This window comes from Lynx canadensis, chromosome B3 (assembly GCF_007474595.2).
Source record: "Lynx canadensis isolate LIC74 chromosome B3, mLynCan4.pri.v2, whole genome shotgun sequence".
Classification (NCBI taxonomy): Eukaryota; Metazoa; Chordata; class Mammalia; order Carnivora; family Felidae; genus Lynx; species Lynx canadensis.
The window spans coordinates 80,348,367-80,365,387 of NC_044308.2; the positions used below are offsets into that span (position 1 = coordinate 80,348,367).

Below are 17,021 nucleotides of genomic sequence, written 5' to 3' on the forward strand. Positions count from 1 at the left end.
ATAAAATGTATTACAAGATAACTAAAACATAGACCTACTGTATGAAGGTTTTGTATATGAACCACTTAAATATATCCTATGTAGTTTTTGTTTTTCAAAAGAGTGATGCTGATCTGTGCTTTCAGCCAGACAGTAGTAAATAGACAACAACACCAGTTATCTATTGAGACCACTGCAAATTTGTAGTTGATAAAATTTCTTTTTGCATCTGTATAAAATGTATGAGGAAATGTCTATTGATGTCTTCTGCCCATTTTTAATTGGATTATTTGTTTTTTGGTTGTTAAGTTGTTTAAGTTCTTTATATATTTTAGATGCTATCCCTTTATCATTTGCAACAACGTGGATGGAGCTAGACAGTATAATACTAAGTGAAATAAATCAGAGAAAGACAAATACCATATGATTTTACTCATGTGGAATTTAAGAAATAAGACAAGCAAAGGAGAAAGAAAAAGAATAAACCAAGAACAGACTCCTAACTATAGAGAACAAATTGATGGTTATCAGAGGGGAGGTGGGTGGGGAGATGAGTAAAATAGGTGATGGGGATTAAAGAGTACACATCATGATGAGCACTGAGTAATGTACAGAATTATTGAATTACTCGATCATATATCTACAACTAGTATAACACTGTATGTTAACTATACTGGAATTAAAATATTTTTAAACTAAAAAAAAAAATGTAGTGTGGGGCTTGTCAGGAGGAATGGAAAAGGCTTCTTTCAGAACATTTTCCACATTGTCATCTGGGGACAGAAAATCTCCCCAAACACTTGCCCAATTAGCTGTTGATGGAATGGTCTTACACAGTCTGACCTGCTTTTACATATCCATTCATTTGATTTATCAGTTTTACTAGAGTGATTTGTGCATTTTGTTTTGAGGTGGTAAGTAATAGATGAGGGGGGTGGGGAATGAAATCATGAAAAACAATGATAATTTTTTTTTAATTCTTTTAATGTTTTTTATTTATTTTTGAGAGAGACACGGAGTGTGAGCAGGGAGCAGGCAGAGAGAGAGAGGGAGACACAGAATCTGAAGCAGGCTTCAGGCTCTGAGTTGTCAGCACAGAGCCTGACATGGGGCTTGACTCACAAACCATGAGAATGTGACCTGAGCTGAAGTCGGTTGCTTAACTGACTGAGCCACCCAGGCGTTCCACAATGATAATATTTAAAAAATTTTTTTATAATGTTTTTTATTTATTTTTGAGACAGAGAGAGACAGAGCATGAGCAGGGGAGGGGCAGAGAGAGAGGGAGGCACAGAACCTGAAGCAGGTCCCAGGCTCCGAGCTGTCGCACAGAGCCCGACACGGGGCTCGAACTCACGGACTGTGAGATCATGACCTGAGCTGAAGTCGGATGCTTAACCAACTGAGCCACCCAGGCGCCCCCGACAATGATAATATTTAATAAGACTGTTTTCATTTCCAGTGGCTTTGAAGCGTATGCTGAATTTCAATGTGCCTCATGTTAAAAACAGCACTGGAGAACCAGTATGGAAGGTAAGAGACTTTATTTTTAATTTAACTTTATTTAATATTTTAACTTTAATTTATTTTAATTATTTTTGCTTGGTCTTTATTGGTGGTGATTGGAGGGAATTTCTTGTTAATGCTGAACAATAGCGCATTTTAGTTATGCATGGAGAGTTTATTTTTATTTAACATGGTTTCTTAATGTGAATCTTTTTAATAAACATTTTATGGAGGGAGACAGGCAAGGATAATAATATGCATCCAGGGAATCCAGCTGATCTCTTGAATGGCCCCTCACTAGTAGGTCTTTCATCTGGTTGATGTTTTGTTCCTTAGCTTTGCAGGTCCAGAATTTGGATCTCGCAAGCTTGTTCAAGGTTAGTCAGACTTGGGTAGAGAGTGATCTGTAAACCAGAATGCCAGTTTTAACTGACTCATGAGACAGTGATTTGTAAACCATAATGCTGGTTAATTTATGATATATAAAACTGTCAGTAAAATTGTTAATTGGACCAGAAAGCAATCTATAATATTTCTCCCTTGAGAAATGATGAAGTACCTTTAAAAATTCCTGTTTTTTAAGCTTGTTCATTTTAAACTTTATACTTTCTTTCTTCAGACAGACTAGAATTCAGCTGCTTAGGTTTACACTTGTTAGTTTATAGTCACTTTATATTTCTTTTTTGCTAGTAATTGAGAACAACTCAACCTGGTAACTATTTGGGGTGTTTTGAAAACTCTGATGATCCTTATAAGTCCTTTGGTTAACTCTAAAGATGGTTAAGGTCATCTATATGAATTCCTAGGTTAAGCTTCAAAATATCCCCTAATTTTTGCCTTCTTTCATGTTTATTTGTGGGCATCCTGTTATTGCTCCTTGAATAAACAATGCTCGATTATTGTTTCTAAAGCCTTTATTAAGCTTTTGAATTAAATAGCTCGAGAATTTCTTGGGTACAATCTGATTTGTGTCAAATTCTTTCCCTATCCATTACTTATGTATCACAAGATTAATAATATAGATATATTGAGATTTAGAGATGGAAGATATTTATGAGAAATGAAACACCCAACCTCTTAGAACTAGAGCAGAAGAGTTTTAGCTTTTATTTTTTAATTTTTTTTATGTTTTTATTTTATTTTTGAGAGAGAGCATGAGTGGGGAAGGGCAGAAAGAGAGGGAGACACAGAATCAGAAACAGGCTCGAAGCTCTGAGCCGTCGGCACAGAGCCCGATGCGGGACTCATGGATGGTAAGATCATGACCTGAGCCGAAGCCAGACACTTAACTGACTGAGCTACCCAGGCACCCAAGAGTTTTAGCTATTCTAAAGGAAATGCTGTCATATAGGAAACACATTTTTTTATGACAGCATGTTTCATCCCTCATTAGCAGTTTCTTACTCTGTAAAGAATTATTGATGTAGTTGTAAAGAAACACTAGTTGAAATTTCTCTTTTATTAGCCTTAACTCTAAAACTAATTTTAAGTTAGAAGATTCAGAGTTCTTTCTACCCCTCAAAGATGTCAGTTATAATATTTTAGAATGTGAAGAAATGTATGTGACAGAATAAGGCTAGCATGTACTCTTTAGGGACTTAATTCTTTAAAATTGTTTATTTATGTTTATTCATTTCCTGAGAGAGAGTCACACAGGGGAGGAGCAGAGAGAGAGGAAGACACAGAATCTGAAGCCTGCTTCAGAGCTCTGAGCTGTCAGCACAGAGCCCATTTCAGGGCTTGAACCCAAGAACCACAAGATCATGACATGAACCGAAGTCAGATGCTTAACCGGCTGAACCACCCAGCCAACCCAGTCACTCACTCATTTTTTAAATGAGCATCTTACTAACCTGAGATGCTTAAATTACCAAATTTTCTTTACAGTCTTAGAACTTGTTACCCATTACTTTTGAGAGGGACTATTTTTACTTCTCTCTTTTTAGAAAGGATTGATGTAAACTTGGTGGGGAAGTGTATGTGAGTTTGCTGAATATTAAAGATCCTTTATTATAGCTTAAGATAAGTATTTTGTAGTTGCTAGTACGTTTATCCTAGCAAAAATATTCTATGAGAATAAATTTATGTAATATTAATTTAGCCTAAGTGATCATGCTTTCAAAACTAGATTATGACATACGTGAACGTTTTGGGCAATGACAGAAAATATTAAATTGAGGTAAGTATAAGAATTCAGCATACATGATTTATTAAAATAGAATATACTTCAACATTGTCTTAATATGAGCTCTCTGTCAGCTGTTTACTGATAATGTTTCGAAAACACGTTTTTTTTTAAACCAGGTGCTCATTTATGACAGATTTGGCCAAGATATCATCTCTCCACTGCTATCAGTAAAAGAGCTGAGAGACATGGGAATCACTCTGCATCTGTGAGTTTTAACATGTTTCTAATAATGACATTTGTTTTCAGATACATTGCTAAAGGATATCTTTGGCCACCTTGAAATCCAGTTATTAAAGGACATCATTTATACGGAAAATGTTAGGTTACAGTACTTGTATAAAACAACATTTAACTATTTACTTTGAAGTTAGAAATAATTCTCAGTCTGAGGTTTTATAATTTCAGAATTTAAATTTTCTCTCTCATGTCTTTTCATAAAGACTAGTTTACCCTCTTATATGAAAGAACAGAACTGGTTGTCTTAAGTTCTCTTCCATCTCTGAAAATTTTTTATTCCTTCAATTTGAATATGCTTTTTATTTTTTTTTTAATTTTTTTTTTTTTTGCATTTATTTTTGATAGAGACAGCACAAGTCAGGGAGGGGCAGAGAAAGAGGGAGACACAGAATCTGAAGCAGGCTCCAGGCTCTGAGCTGTCAGCACAGAGCCCAACGTGAGGCCCAAACTCACAAACCGTGAGATCATGACCTGAGCTGAAATCGGACGCTCAACTGACTGAGCCACCCAGGCACCCCTGAATATACTTTTTAAAGAATGTCTAAATTAGTTTATCGTTAATATGAAAAATTTAAGTATCTATGCGATAATGATTGTTAACCACTATAGGAGCTATCTATGTTGTCTTCTTAACTACTGAATGTATTTGATTATATTATTTCTGGTATGTTTGATAAATATAACAAATCTGTCTCCCTCTGTCTCTGCCCCTCCCCTGCTCTCTTTCTCTCTCGAAAATAAACATTAAAGTGTGTGTGTGTGTGTGTGTGTGTGTGTGTGTACACACACACACACACACACACACACTTGATTTTACTTATGGTTAAATTTTTTCATTGTTTTTAAAGACTCCTCCAGCTTCCTGTTTTCCCTCTCTTGGAGAACTGAATTTTTCCTCTGCTCACCCTCCCCCAAACATATTTCTGTGAAAAATGGGAATAAAATTGCTATTGAATGTGCTTAAGTTCTTATTCAGGAAGAATATTGGTATTAGAAATAAAGGTGATTGTAATAGAAGAGATGAAGACTGACATTAGGATCTTACTAACAAATAATGTTAGCAGTGATAAAAGGAGAAGCCTGGGTTAAACGATTAATTGAAGCAAGAGCTTTTAGTGTACTGGTCATTGTCTATAAAATGATTCATCCTTGATTTGAGAAGTACTGTTTTAAACGATCTTTTTAGATAAATGACTAAGAAAAAGTTGAATTTTATGTTCTTTAGGCTTTTACACTCTGATCGAGATCCTATTCCAGATGTTCCCGCAGTGTACTTTGTAATGCCAACTGAAGAAAATATTGACAGAATGTGCCAGGTAATATGAGTTCTTATATGTAGAGACAGGTTTTTTTAATTTTTTATTTATATTATTAATCAAAAAATTTTTTTTCAGGAATAGAATTTAGTGATTCATCATTTAACATTTAATAGCCAGTGCTCATCCCAACCAGTATCCTCCTTAATGCCCCTCTCCCCTTTAGCCCTTGCCCCCATTCAACACCCCTCCAGCAACCCTCCATTTGTTCTCTAGTTTTAAGAGTGTCTTATGAGTTGTCTCCCTTCCTATTTTTATATTATTTTTGCTTCCCTTCCATTATGTTCTCCTGTTTTGTATCTTAAATCCCACATATGAGTGAAGTCATATATTTGTCTCTGACTGAACTAATTTCACTTAGCATAATACATTCTAGTTCGATCCACAGAGTTGTAAACGGCAAGATTTCATTCTTTTTGGTTGCCAAGTAACATTTCATTGAATATGTATACCACATCTTCTTTATCCATTCAGCAGTTGGTGGACATTTGGGCCCTTTCCAAACTTTGGCTATTGTCAGTAGCCAAACGTTGGGGTACATGTGTCTCTTGGAATCAGCATTGTTATATCTGTATTTAACTCTAGCAATTTTCTTCCTTATCTCTGTAGACATATATAATATCCAAAACAGTTTCATTTCAGAAATACAAGATTTATCCTAGTTGTTTCTTTTTCCCTTTACAAATTTGTAACTCCTTTTTCTGACAGTGACAAACATGACTCCCAATATCCTCAACATACTTATTTTCTCAGTCCTCATAATTATTAGTCCTTTATCCTTTAACCAATGTCCCAACCTTTGTTAAACCACTGCCCTGCTTGCTACCTTCTTCACACAGCCTCCAAATCCTCAGTTTTTCACATTTAAACATCTCCAATACCAGATGCATCTTAAAATTGATGGTGTGTTATAGAATTTTATTGGCAGCATTAATTCTTTCTTGGTGTTACATAACATAATGGTGCCTCTTTCAATTGACATTTTCTTAGATTCAAAGAAATGCAGGCATACCTTGTTTTATTAGGTTTCACAGATAAGTCACTTTTTTAGAAAGAGAAGGTTTGTCACAACCCTGCATCAAGCAGGTCTGTTGATGCCATTTTTCCAATAACATTAACTCACTTTCTGCCTCTCTGTCACGTTTCGGTAATAATCAGACTATTTCAAACTCTTTTATTATATTATAGTGATCTCTGATCAGTGATAATTCACTGAAACCTTAAATTTTTTAGCAATGAAGTATTTTTTTTTTTTAACGTTTATTTATTTTTGAGACAGAGAGAGACAGAGCATGAACGGGGGGAGGGTCACAGAGAGGGAGACACAGAATCTGAAACAGGCTCCAGGCTCTGAGCAGTCAGCACAGAGTCCGACGCGGGGCTCGAAATCACAGACCGTGAGATCATGACCTGAGCCGAAGTCGGACACCTAACCGACTGAGCCACCCAGGCGCCCCTCAAGTATTTTTTAATTAAGGTATATACTCTTTTTTTAGACATAAGACTCTTGCACACTTAATAGACCACAGTATAGTGTGAACATAATTTTCATAGACACTGGGAAACCAGAAAATTATTTTGACTCATTTTATTACAATGTTCACTTTATTGTGGTGGTCTGGAACTGAACCTGCAATATATCCAAGGTATGCCTGTATGGTTATTTAGATATCTATTTTTCCTAGAGTTTAAGAAGATAAGTAAATTTGATTTAAGAATTTGCATAACTTAAATTATGGTACTTTTGGATGATTGAGAAGTAATACTTCTGGAATTGGTCATTGGAATTATGTCTGAACAGTGAAGGAAGTGTGTTGTTTTATTAAGAGCAATAGAAGGTATTAGCTGCAAAATATAAGCATTTTACTATACAAGAGAGCCATTTCTGGAGATTTTTGAGAAAAAGGCAAATAAACTATTTCAAAGCAGTTTTGTGTGATACTATAATTAGTAGAATTTTATTGATAATAGAATTATAACTTTAATTATTAATATATAGGTCCATTATATCTGGCAACCAAGTAACTAGTACTTCTACATAACTTTCTTCTCTTGGGTTTTTTTTAATTGTCATTTAAATATGTGTATTATCCTCCAAAATCTTACTCTTAGAGTATCTAAATGATTTCTGTCTGTGGTCATCTTTTATATGTGTGCATAGGAATGAAGTATTCATTGTATTTATAGGATCTGCGAAATCAACTCTATGAATCATATTACTTAAATTTTATTTCTGCTATTTCAAGAAGTAAACTGGAAGATATTGCAAATGCAGCATTAGCTGCTAGTGCAGTAACACAAGTAGCCAAGGTAAGAGATTTTGATTAGCTGATGACATTTTGTTAATGTAAAATTTAGTGTATTTTAAAACCTGTTAGTTCACTTAAGTTTCTCATTTACAAAAGACGAGGTCAACCTAAGAAATATTTAGACTCAATACTTTTTTTGATAATGTAAATTACCTATAATTTGAACTAGGCAGAATACACCAAACTAATGGTACCTGTTATTTGATGAATTTGAAAGATAAAAATAAAATGCTTAATCAGTCTTTGTTTTAGTCTAGGATTTGTATCATCTTTTTAGCTCAACTTAGAAATAGTTTGACAGTTGGGTTGTTACAAACTATACTAAAAATATGTTGACATTATTTTATTTATAGTCACTATAGTCACCGTATTATCTTCAGGTCTTACTTAGGAGAGAAGATCCAACGAAGTTACATTACATTTTATAAGAGGGAAGGAATTTACAACAGGCCAGCAGTTCTACATCATATTTACCATTTAGATAGGTTCAGCTTAGTTATAAATAAATCTGTAAAATCTTTTTTTGGTTATAGCAGTACTGTGCCTTGTGCTTCTTGACATTGGACAAGACATGAAATTCCAGGGAATCATATAGGGCAAATAAAAGACAAAACAACCATGCATTTGCTTCCCATTTTTTCCCACTGAGTTTTCATTCTAAGATTTAGATAGTCTACTATTACTTCTGATTAGTTTTTGAGGCTTATGTTTTAATGTTCTTTCTTTTCAAAGTTTATTATTTTACATAAAATAATAGGAATGGTTTTCAGTTTGTTTAACTAAATTCAGTGTACTTCTAAGAATTTTCTTAATTTTTTTCCTGATTTGCCCTTCTAAAGAACTAGTATAACTTTTTTCCCACTTATAAGTGTTCATGGTGGAAAAATTGTTACTATGACTTACTTAGGAAAGTGTGATTAAAGTGAACATAAAAATTAAATTGCAATTTTTTTCTTCAAAACTGATATGCATTCCCATCCCAAGCACAGGCACAGTTTTTGAAAAACTCTTTTTATCTTCATAAATGTTGTTGTCTGAAGATAGTACTCTCCTTCTTGATAATTTATTGACCAAAGTCTTGTTTATATTCCTTTTTAATATCAACTCCTCATTCTTACCCAATGAGGCAATCTGCCACATGGTATAATTTTTAGTTATTAAATATAATGGTAATTTTTTCCATTATTTTCCATTGGTTGATTAAGTCAAGCTAAATGTGCTTTCAGTATTGCAAAATTGGGGTGACTGGCTGGCTCAGTCAGTGTAGCATGCAACTCTTGGTCTCACAGTTAGTGAGTTTGAGGCCCACATTTGGCTCTCTCCTGTCAGCTGGAGCCTGCTTTGAATCCTCTGTCCCCACCCCACTCATTCTCTTTCTCTTTCAAAATAAATAAAATTTTCAAAAATATTGTAAAATTGATGTATAAACCTTTTCTTTTATTTCCAGGTTTTTGATCAGTATCTCAATTTTATTACTTTGGAAGATGATATGTTTGTATTATGTAATCAAAATAAGGAGCTTGTTTCATATCGTGGTATGTAAAAACAGGAATATTGTAATTCGTTAAAATGAGTGATGTACTGTAAAAAAAAAAAAATAGCACATTTAGTACTCTCAAAAACCAGCTTTGTTTACAGTAGTACAACTGTAAAAGATTTGTTAAAGCACACAAAACAAGTCTTAGACTGAATTTTGTCACATATAACAACATGTACTAGACGTGTTTTGCAAGCTCAATGAAGTACCAAACCTCTGACTTTTTAGGTACCTACCCCACAGCAGCTTACATGAATGGTTTATTCATGACAAGTAAGACAGTATTTTAGTAGTAGGATTCAATGAGTCTTCTACTACTTTGACTCTTGGACAAGAACAAGTTACTCTGCTTCTCTGTGCTTTAGTTTTCGTCATCTGTAAAGTGGGAATAATAATACTATCTACCTCACAGAGTTTTTGTGGGAATTAAATGGATTAGTGTGTGTAAAATGCCTAGAAAAGTTTCTGGCACATAAGTATTCACAAAAGGTTGGCTAAGGCGTCAACAGCTACTATAGCACTATTAAGGAATGAAGTATAGGTGCCATTTTCAAATACAGATTGTTAGACTCCCTTGATTTTTATACCTTGTTTATTCACCAGTAGATTGAATATTTGTATTTGATCAAATGCTATCTAACCATCTCTGGAGTTTGCATTCCCACTTTTGGTAAACAGACCATTCCTGGATGTAGATTAAAACTAACAGGCCACACATGCATACAAACACACAACCACACAACACCTATACCACATTTTATTGTCTGTGTTGCTTTTTCTGTGTGTGAAACACTTAACATGAGTTCTACTTCTTTAACCTTTTTAAGTATACAATACAGTATTTACTATAGATAGTGTTGTATAGCAGATCTCTAAAACTTACTCATCTTGCCTACCTCAAACTTATATTTCCATTGATTATTTATATGGAATATTTTAAAGGAAACGCAGACTATAGGAGATAATGATTAGCCAGTTTATTGAAATAATAATTTTGCTCCCTTAGGATTGAGATGTTTGTGGCTAAAATTTCAGTGGTTCTTAAGTGGAGAGTATGTCCATCTAACAGGACATTTGGAAACGTATAAGGGTGTTTCTAATTGTCACATTTAGCTGGACTCTACTAGCATTCATTGAGCAGGACTAAGGATGCTAGATGTTCTGCAGTGTGTAAATGATGCTCATAACTGAAAACTATCTGCTCAAAATGCCAGTGGTACCTATTATGAAATACTGGACCAGATGTTAAGCTCCCTGAGAGAAGAGAACAACAATTTTTGGTTTTTACTGAGCTCTGTAGCATGCTTTGTTGGTGAAATTAAACAACATCCTTAAGTGTTTGGTGAATTACCCACGTCATAGATTTTTGACAGTTGTTACTTATATAAATCTGTTTACAATTAACTGAGTTGTAAATTAATTAGCTGTTTAAGAGGCGCCAGGGTGGCTCAGTTGGTTAAGTGACGGACTTCATCTCAGGTCATGATCTCACGGTTGGTGAGTTCGAGCCCCCGTCGGGCTCTGTGCTGACAGCTCAGAGCCTGGAGCCTGCTTCAGATTCCGTGTCTCCCCTGTCTCTACCCCTCCCCTGCTCACACTTTGTGTCTCTCTGTCTTTCACGTTGAAAGCCCAGTTTTCCTTCAGCTAACCTTAAGCTAAACTTACCAGTTGTTAGATTATTTGTAAATCTGGTTATATAAAAACAAAGCACCTTGTGCTTACTTCAGCAACACATAGACTAACATTAGAACCATACAGAGATTAATGTAGCCCCTGTGCAAGGATAATATGCACATTCATGAAGTGTTCCATTAAAACAAAGCAAAACAAACAAAAAACTAACCAAGCACCTTAACTTTTTTGATCAGTTAACTCAGATTAAACAGACTAGATTCTAATCAGTACCAATGAACAAGCTTAGTCCGCATACTTGGTTTGCTGAATTCCCTTAAACAGTTTAAATTGCATTTATAAATTTAGTATTTTCTTTAAATACTTTAAAAATGAGACCAGGCAAATTTATAAATCTAATATTTAAAGAATTTGTAAAAATAATTAAATTTATAGTGAGCCTAAATTCATTACACCTTCACATACTTATAAATGTAATTAATTTTTTTTCTTAAAGAATCATAAGTCTGAAATTAAGAATTAACTTAAGAATTAAATTTAAAGTACAAGTTTAATATTAAAGCATAATTATGTGATTAATTGTCTAGATTCTCAATAGTATATTTATAATATTAATAGTTCTGTAAGCACTTTACAATACAGGTTCATTTACTTCTCAGAGTAACTTTGTGAAGTAGGTATTATTCCCATTTTCTGAATGAAGTAACCAAGGCACTGATATTCAGTAACTTGATAAGAAAATGGCAGAACCAGGTTACTAAACCAAGGCACTCAATCCAGAGACAGTGTTCTTAACCATTTGGTAATGATGTGCCAAATCCTCTCAGACATTGCAAGTGCTTTAAGTGATCATGTTAAACAGATTATCCCAAACATAAATATGTTGATATCATGGCTTTTATTAATATCATCTACTTTTCATGAATTGGGAATTTATCCAATAAAGGAAGCAGATTTATCTTTTAAAAGTCAGCTACTATCTCAAACCAAGTTGTTAACATAAATGAGTTGAGGTCATTGATGGGCATTTTTTTTGACTCTTCGAGTCAGTTCTCATTTAGAGGTGTGAGACCAGGTCATAGGACCTCAGGGCTGAAGGCTTCCATTTGGATTTTACCTGTACCAGTGATTGACAGAATGAGTTGAGTATTTCTCCGGATTGGTGTAGCTTGAATTTACATAATTTACATTGTATCTTTTGTCCATTTCATATGATTGAATGAATGAATGACAGTGTGCAACATTAGCACATTCCCTCATCCAGATTCTGTATTGCCTGGTTGAATTCTTTATTATTTTTATGTTCTCTGCATGGTTCATACTTTCTTTAAATATTTCAGTATATCCAGTTGGATTCTGCTTTCCTCTCATGATAATCACAAGTTGTATTGAGTTCTATATTTGTTTTCACATTTGGGGTGTTGGGAAATTAAAAATATTATATAGATAATATTTTAGTCCAGTCAGTCTCTTAAAAATATTTACTGAGCATCTACTTGTCAGATATTGGGCTAAGGTATTGTGTGAGATGGAAGATGAGTAAGGTAAGGTCTTTGTCTAGCATAGTCTTCACAGCAGTGTGGGTTTTTTTATTTTGTTTTTTTAATGTAGCCCTAAGAATCCTCTGAGGTGCTTGTCAAAATTGCAGATTTCGGGTGCTTGGGTGGCTCAGTTGGTTAAGCATCTGACTTCAGCTCAGGTCATAATCTCACAGGGTTCATGAGTTTGATTCCATGTCAGGCTCTCTGCTCTCAGCACAGAGCCTGCTTCAGATCCTCTGTCCCCCTCTCTCTCTGTGCCTCCCCGTCCTTCCCACTTTCCCCACCCCCATCTCTCTCTCTCTCAAAAATAAGTAAACATTAAAAAAAAAATGGTAGATTTCTTAGAATTATCAGAATCTATTGAATTGAATCCCTGAGGAAAAGGGCTAAGAAACTTGAATTTTTAATAGCTTCCAGAGAAACTTCCTCTTCTTTCATATTTCTAGAGTGATTCTTATACCCACTGAAGTTAAGAAACCACTTAGGTACAGTGTAATGCGTCAGAAAAGAAATTCATGTAACTTAATGTAATACAAAGAAAATTATATGTGACACTGGTCTTGCAGTAATTGATTTGCATTGTCCTTTTCTGGCAGTAGTTGGTTAATGAGATCAATAGTTTCTGGAAGCCATCTAATGTTTGTGAATAAAATTATGGAATATGATTTTTTTTATTTTCTGGCAAAAATTTTGTATACTTTATGTGGTAGATTTTTTTCTTAATACTACTCTGATTTTGAGGTATTGTGTTTCTTTGAGATAGTATAATTTTTAATGGATACTCATTCACTTAAAAGTTTAACACCTAAAAAGTTTTACTTGTTTAACTATTACCAATGTTATCAAGCATAAATTTTGGTACTTTTTTCCCCATTTGTTACTTTAGCCATTAATAGGCCAGATATCACAGACACAGAAATGGAAACTGTTATGGACACTATTGTTGACAGCCTCTTCTGCTTTTTTGTTACACTGGGTAAGTTTTCAAATCTTTCTGGTTATTTCTTCAAAATAAATTACTTGACAGCTCATTTTCATCTGTTACAAGATCTCTGTAGGCTCTCTCTCCAGAATTGGGATAAAACATATATACTGTACTATACAGAACCATAATTTTTCTAATAATTTGATGTACTTAATTCCTCTTGAGTTAGCATTTCATAGCTCTGTTGGGTTGTTTCCTTAGATGTCTTTGGTAATTATAATTTTCTACATTTGAATGGTTTGATGGTGACTTAAACTATGTGCCTGCTAATTTTCTTTTAATATTCCATTAGGAAAAATTTCAGATATACTTTTAAGTAGAAAGATAAGTGTAACTATTAAGGTACACTCAGAAGGTTCCAGAAAACACTAAATTTACGTATAATATTAATCTATACTCTCACAATTTTAAACATTTCTTTGGTATGTCTAAATTTACTTACAGCTACTATGCATCATTACCTAAACGTTGGTCCTTTTATGCTTTAGTATTACTAATAGGATGTGGTTTGAAACCTTCCAATTGTGGGTGGCACCCGTGGGTCTCAGTCGGTTGAATGACCAACCAAAGGGTTCAGCTCGGGTCATGATCCCAGGGTTGTGGGATCCAGCCCCATGTTGGGCTCCATGATGGAGGGTGGAAACGGATGAAGATAGGAAGAGAGAGAACGAGAGAAAAAGAAGAGAGAAAGAAAGAGAGAAAGAAAGAGAGAAACAGAAAGAGAAAGAAAGAGAAAAGAGAAAAGAGAAGAAGAGAAAGAAAAGCTCCTCCCCCTCTCCACATTCGCCCCTCTCCCTCCCACCTCTCCCCCTCTCCCTCCTTCCTTCCTCCTCCCCCTACCCCCCTGCTCCTCTCCCCTGCTCGAATTCTCTCCCTCTAAAAATAAAATTTTTTTAAAAAATAAATAAGTATCTAAAAAAAGAAACCTTCTAATTGCAATTTTAATTTTGTAGACGCTGAAAACCTTAACAGTTAAAATGATCACACTGGAAAGTTTCTCCATTTCACAAATGAGAAAATTAAGCAAAAAACAGATACTGTGAATAGTTAAAGATATAGACAAGTTTGAGGAGAATTCGCATGCAAATTTTGGGGTCCCTCCTTTTAGGGATTTTCTCCTATAATTTCCAGCCCTGAACTCCAGTCTTTGATTCCTTAGCTCATTAAGTCTTCTGTTGTCTGCCGAGCTCTTTCTCTTCTGTGCCTTGCAAACTGGAAAGTAACTTCAGAAGGAAAGCTGGTTAACAGCGTATCTCATTTTTCAAATCTAGCTGTTCTTTCAAGAGTTTTACATTCCTCCACTTTCTGCCTGCTTTTGAGTACCTTCAGTACCTTCAAGTGGAGTTGTTACTGTTGTAAACAAAGCACATGTATATATAACTTTCAGTCATTAAACAGACAAAATTAACCTTCCTATTTGCCATCCTACACATTCTCCATAAATGTGCTGAATGCTAAGATTTTCGTGGATGTAAGATTGTTTTACCTTGGTGATCGTTGTGTTCTCATGATAAAGGTAGATTGAAAAAGAGCAGTATAAAGACCACTGAAGTATTAGAGCTACCTTTATTATGTACAGTGTTAGAAAGTGATTTTTGCAAAAGAGAAATTGAAATTCCTGCCAGTCTGATATAGGAGAATGTCAATAAGAAGCTGTTAAATGAAAAAAAGCAAATTTAAGAACAGGATGTATAATACCTCTTTTTGTTTTTTGTACTCTTCATAAACGCACTTAATAAGACTATATGGGGCTCCTGGGTGGCTCAGTCAGTTAAGCGTCTGACTTCAGCTCAGGTCACGATCTCGCGGTCCGTGAGTTCGAGCCCCGCGTTGGGCTCTGGGCTGATGGCTCAGAGCCTGGAGCCTGCTTCCGATTCTGTGTCTCCCTCTCTCTCTGCCCCTTCCCTGTTCATGCTCTCTCTCTCTCTGTCTCAAAAATAAATAAATGTTAAAAAAAAAAAATCAAAAAAAAAAAGACTATATGTAGAAAATAACCTGAAGACATCCATGTCTAATTCTTAGTGGGGATTATTTATTTATTTATTTTTATTTATTTATTTATTTATTTTTTTAATATATGAAATTTATTGGCAAATTGGTTTCCATCCAACACCCAGTGCCCATCCCAAAAGGTGCCCTCCTCAATACCCATCACCCACCCTCCCCTCCCTCCCATCCCCCATCAACCCTCAGTTTGTTCTCAGTTTTTAACATTCTCTTATGCTTTGGCTCTCTCCCACTCTAACCTCTTTTTTTTTTTTTTTTTTCCTTCCCCTCCCCCATGGGTTTCTATTAAGTTTCTCAGGATCCACATAAGAGTGAAACCATATGGTATCTGTCTTTCTCTGTATGGCTTATTTCACTTAGCATCACACTCTCCAGTTCCATCCACGTTGCTACAAAAGGCCATATTTCATTTTTTCTCATTGCCATGTAGTATTCCATTGTGCACATAAACCTCAGTGGGGATTCTTTATGGTGCTGGAGTGAAGAGGGTTAACTTTATATATTTCTAATATTATTTGAATTTTTTATAACAGGCATATATAATTTGCCCTTAGAAGAAAAGAGCTTTAAAAATTTTGCTAATATTCTACATTTTTACTTTTCCAGTTGACTGAACGTGCTTTGTATAGAATTTAAAATGCAGCAATTTCAGCATATAAAGATTACAGTGTTCTCAGTTTTCTGAGATTTTCAGTGCAATTGGATTTTTTTTTTTTTTTTTTTTTTTTTTTTTTTTTTTTTTGTATAACTTGAGGATTTCAACCTTTGATAAAACTTGGAGTAATAAAGAGAGAAGTTAAGAGGTCTAATAGAGTTGATTCAATAATGAACTGAGGCCTTTGAGGAGCTTTTCACGTTACGTGAAGAATATGTTATCTTTAATTTTTTTTTTTTTAGACTGTAATACTTCATTGTTAATTTGTAAAATAAAGAATAATAATAACAAACCACTAAATTAACTAAGCTCTTTTCACTCTTTTCCTTTAAGTCAAATTAAAGTGAATCCTGTGAACAAACTCTTTGAACCTGTCTGTAGGAAGTCATATATTGATTTAGTTAATTCATTGAAAAAAATCTCTGATTGCACCGATTGGCCAATGCTATATAAAAAAAAAATCTTTTTTTTTTTTTTTTTGACTCCCTGGTGTTTCTTTTTTTTTTAAACCTTGCTTTTACTCTTGAGATAATAAATCTTCTTATGTTTGTAGCCTGAAATTGTATGTACTTCTATTGTATTTTTGATGCTTAGGTGTTTTATAAGTATCCATTTTAATTATTAAGAGCTGAAATCATTGCTAACTATTGTTACAATAGGTGCTGTTCCTATAATCAGATGTTCAAGAGGAACAGCAGCGGAAATGGTAGCAGTGGTGAGTTCATGCAGATACCATTGGCAATAAATAATAATGTATCAGTTGTTTTCCATAAGTACCTCAAGTGTTTTTGTTAATATTATATGATTACTATGGGTTGTATACTAAATACCAAAAGCAAGTATTTTTATTTTTTAACACTGGAATTCCACAAAAGATAAAAAGTAATCATTGTGTACTTTACATGATGGAGAAAAATGATTTTCTCTGATGTGCTGTTCCAGCTTTTCCTTGTTTACTAAAACGTATATTCGTCTTTCCGCTTTGTGTCTACAAGTAGTATTTTACACAAATTTGATCCCCCAAATCATTTTATATTTAACTTCATTTAGCAAATGTATATTGTCATAACCATTTTTAAAATGAAGTTCATTTTGCTATTTTACTATATTGGAGTAAATTGAGCATTCA

General features: G+C 34.3%; 1 protein-coding gene and 1 non-coding gene across 2 annotated transcripts in view; both read left to right on the forward strand.

Moving 5' to 3' along the window:
* The window catches only part of SCFD1 (sec1 family domain containing 1), a 123,669-nt gene that overhangs the window by 5,107 nt on the left and 101,541 nt on the right, over positions 1–17,021 (forward strand). Inside the window, exons 2-8 of the mRNA XM_030318874.1 lie at positions 1,442–1,512; positions 3,790–3,878; positions 5,136–5,226; positions 7,414–7,536; positions 8,983–9,070; positions 13,132–13,221; positions 16,552–16,607. Coding sequence (XP_030174734.1) covers positions 1,442–1,512; positions 3,790–3,878; positions 5,136–5,226; positions 7,414–7,536; positions 8,983–9,070; positions 13,132–13,221; positions 16,552–16,607 — 608 coding nt within the window. The remainder of the gene's footprint in view (positions 1–1,441; positions 1,513–3,789; positions 3,879–5,135; positions 5,227–7,413; positions 7,537–8,982; positions 9,071–13,131; positions 13,222–16,551; positions 16,608–17,021) is intronic.
* LOC115517384 lies at positions 10,787–10,890 on the forward strand. The gene has a single exon (XR_003969836.1). It is a non-coding gene; the product is annotated as a U6 spliceosomal RNA (small nuclear RNA).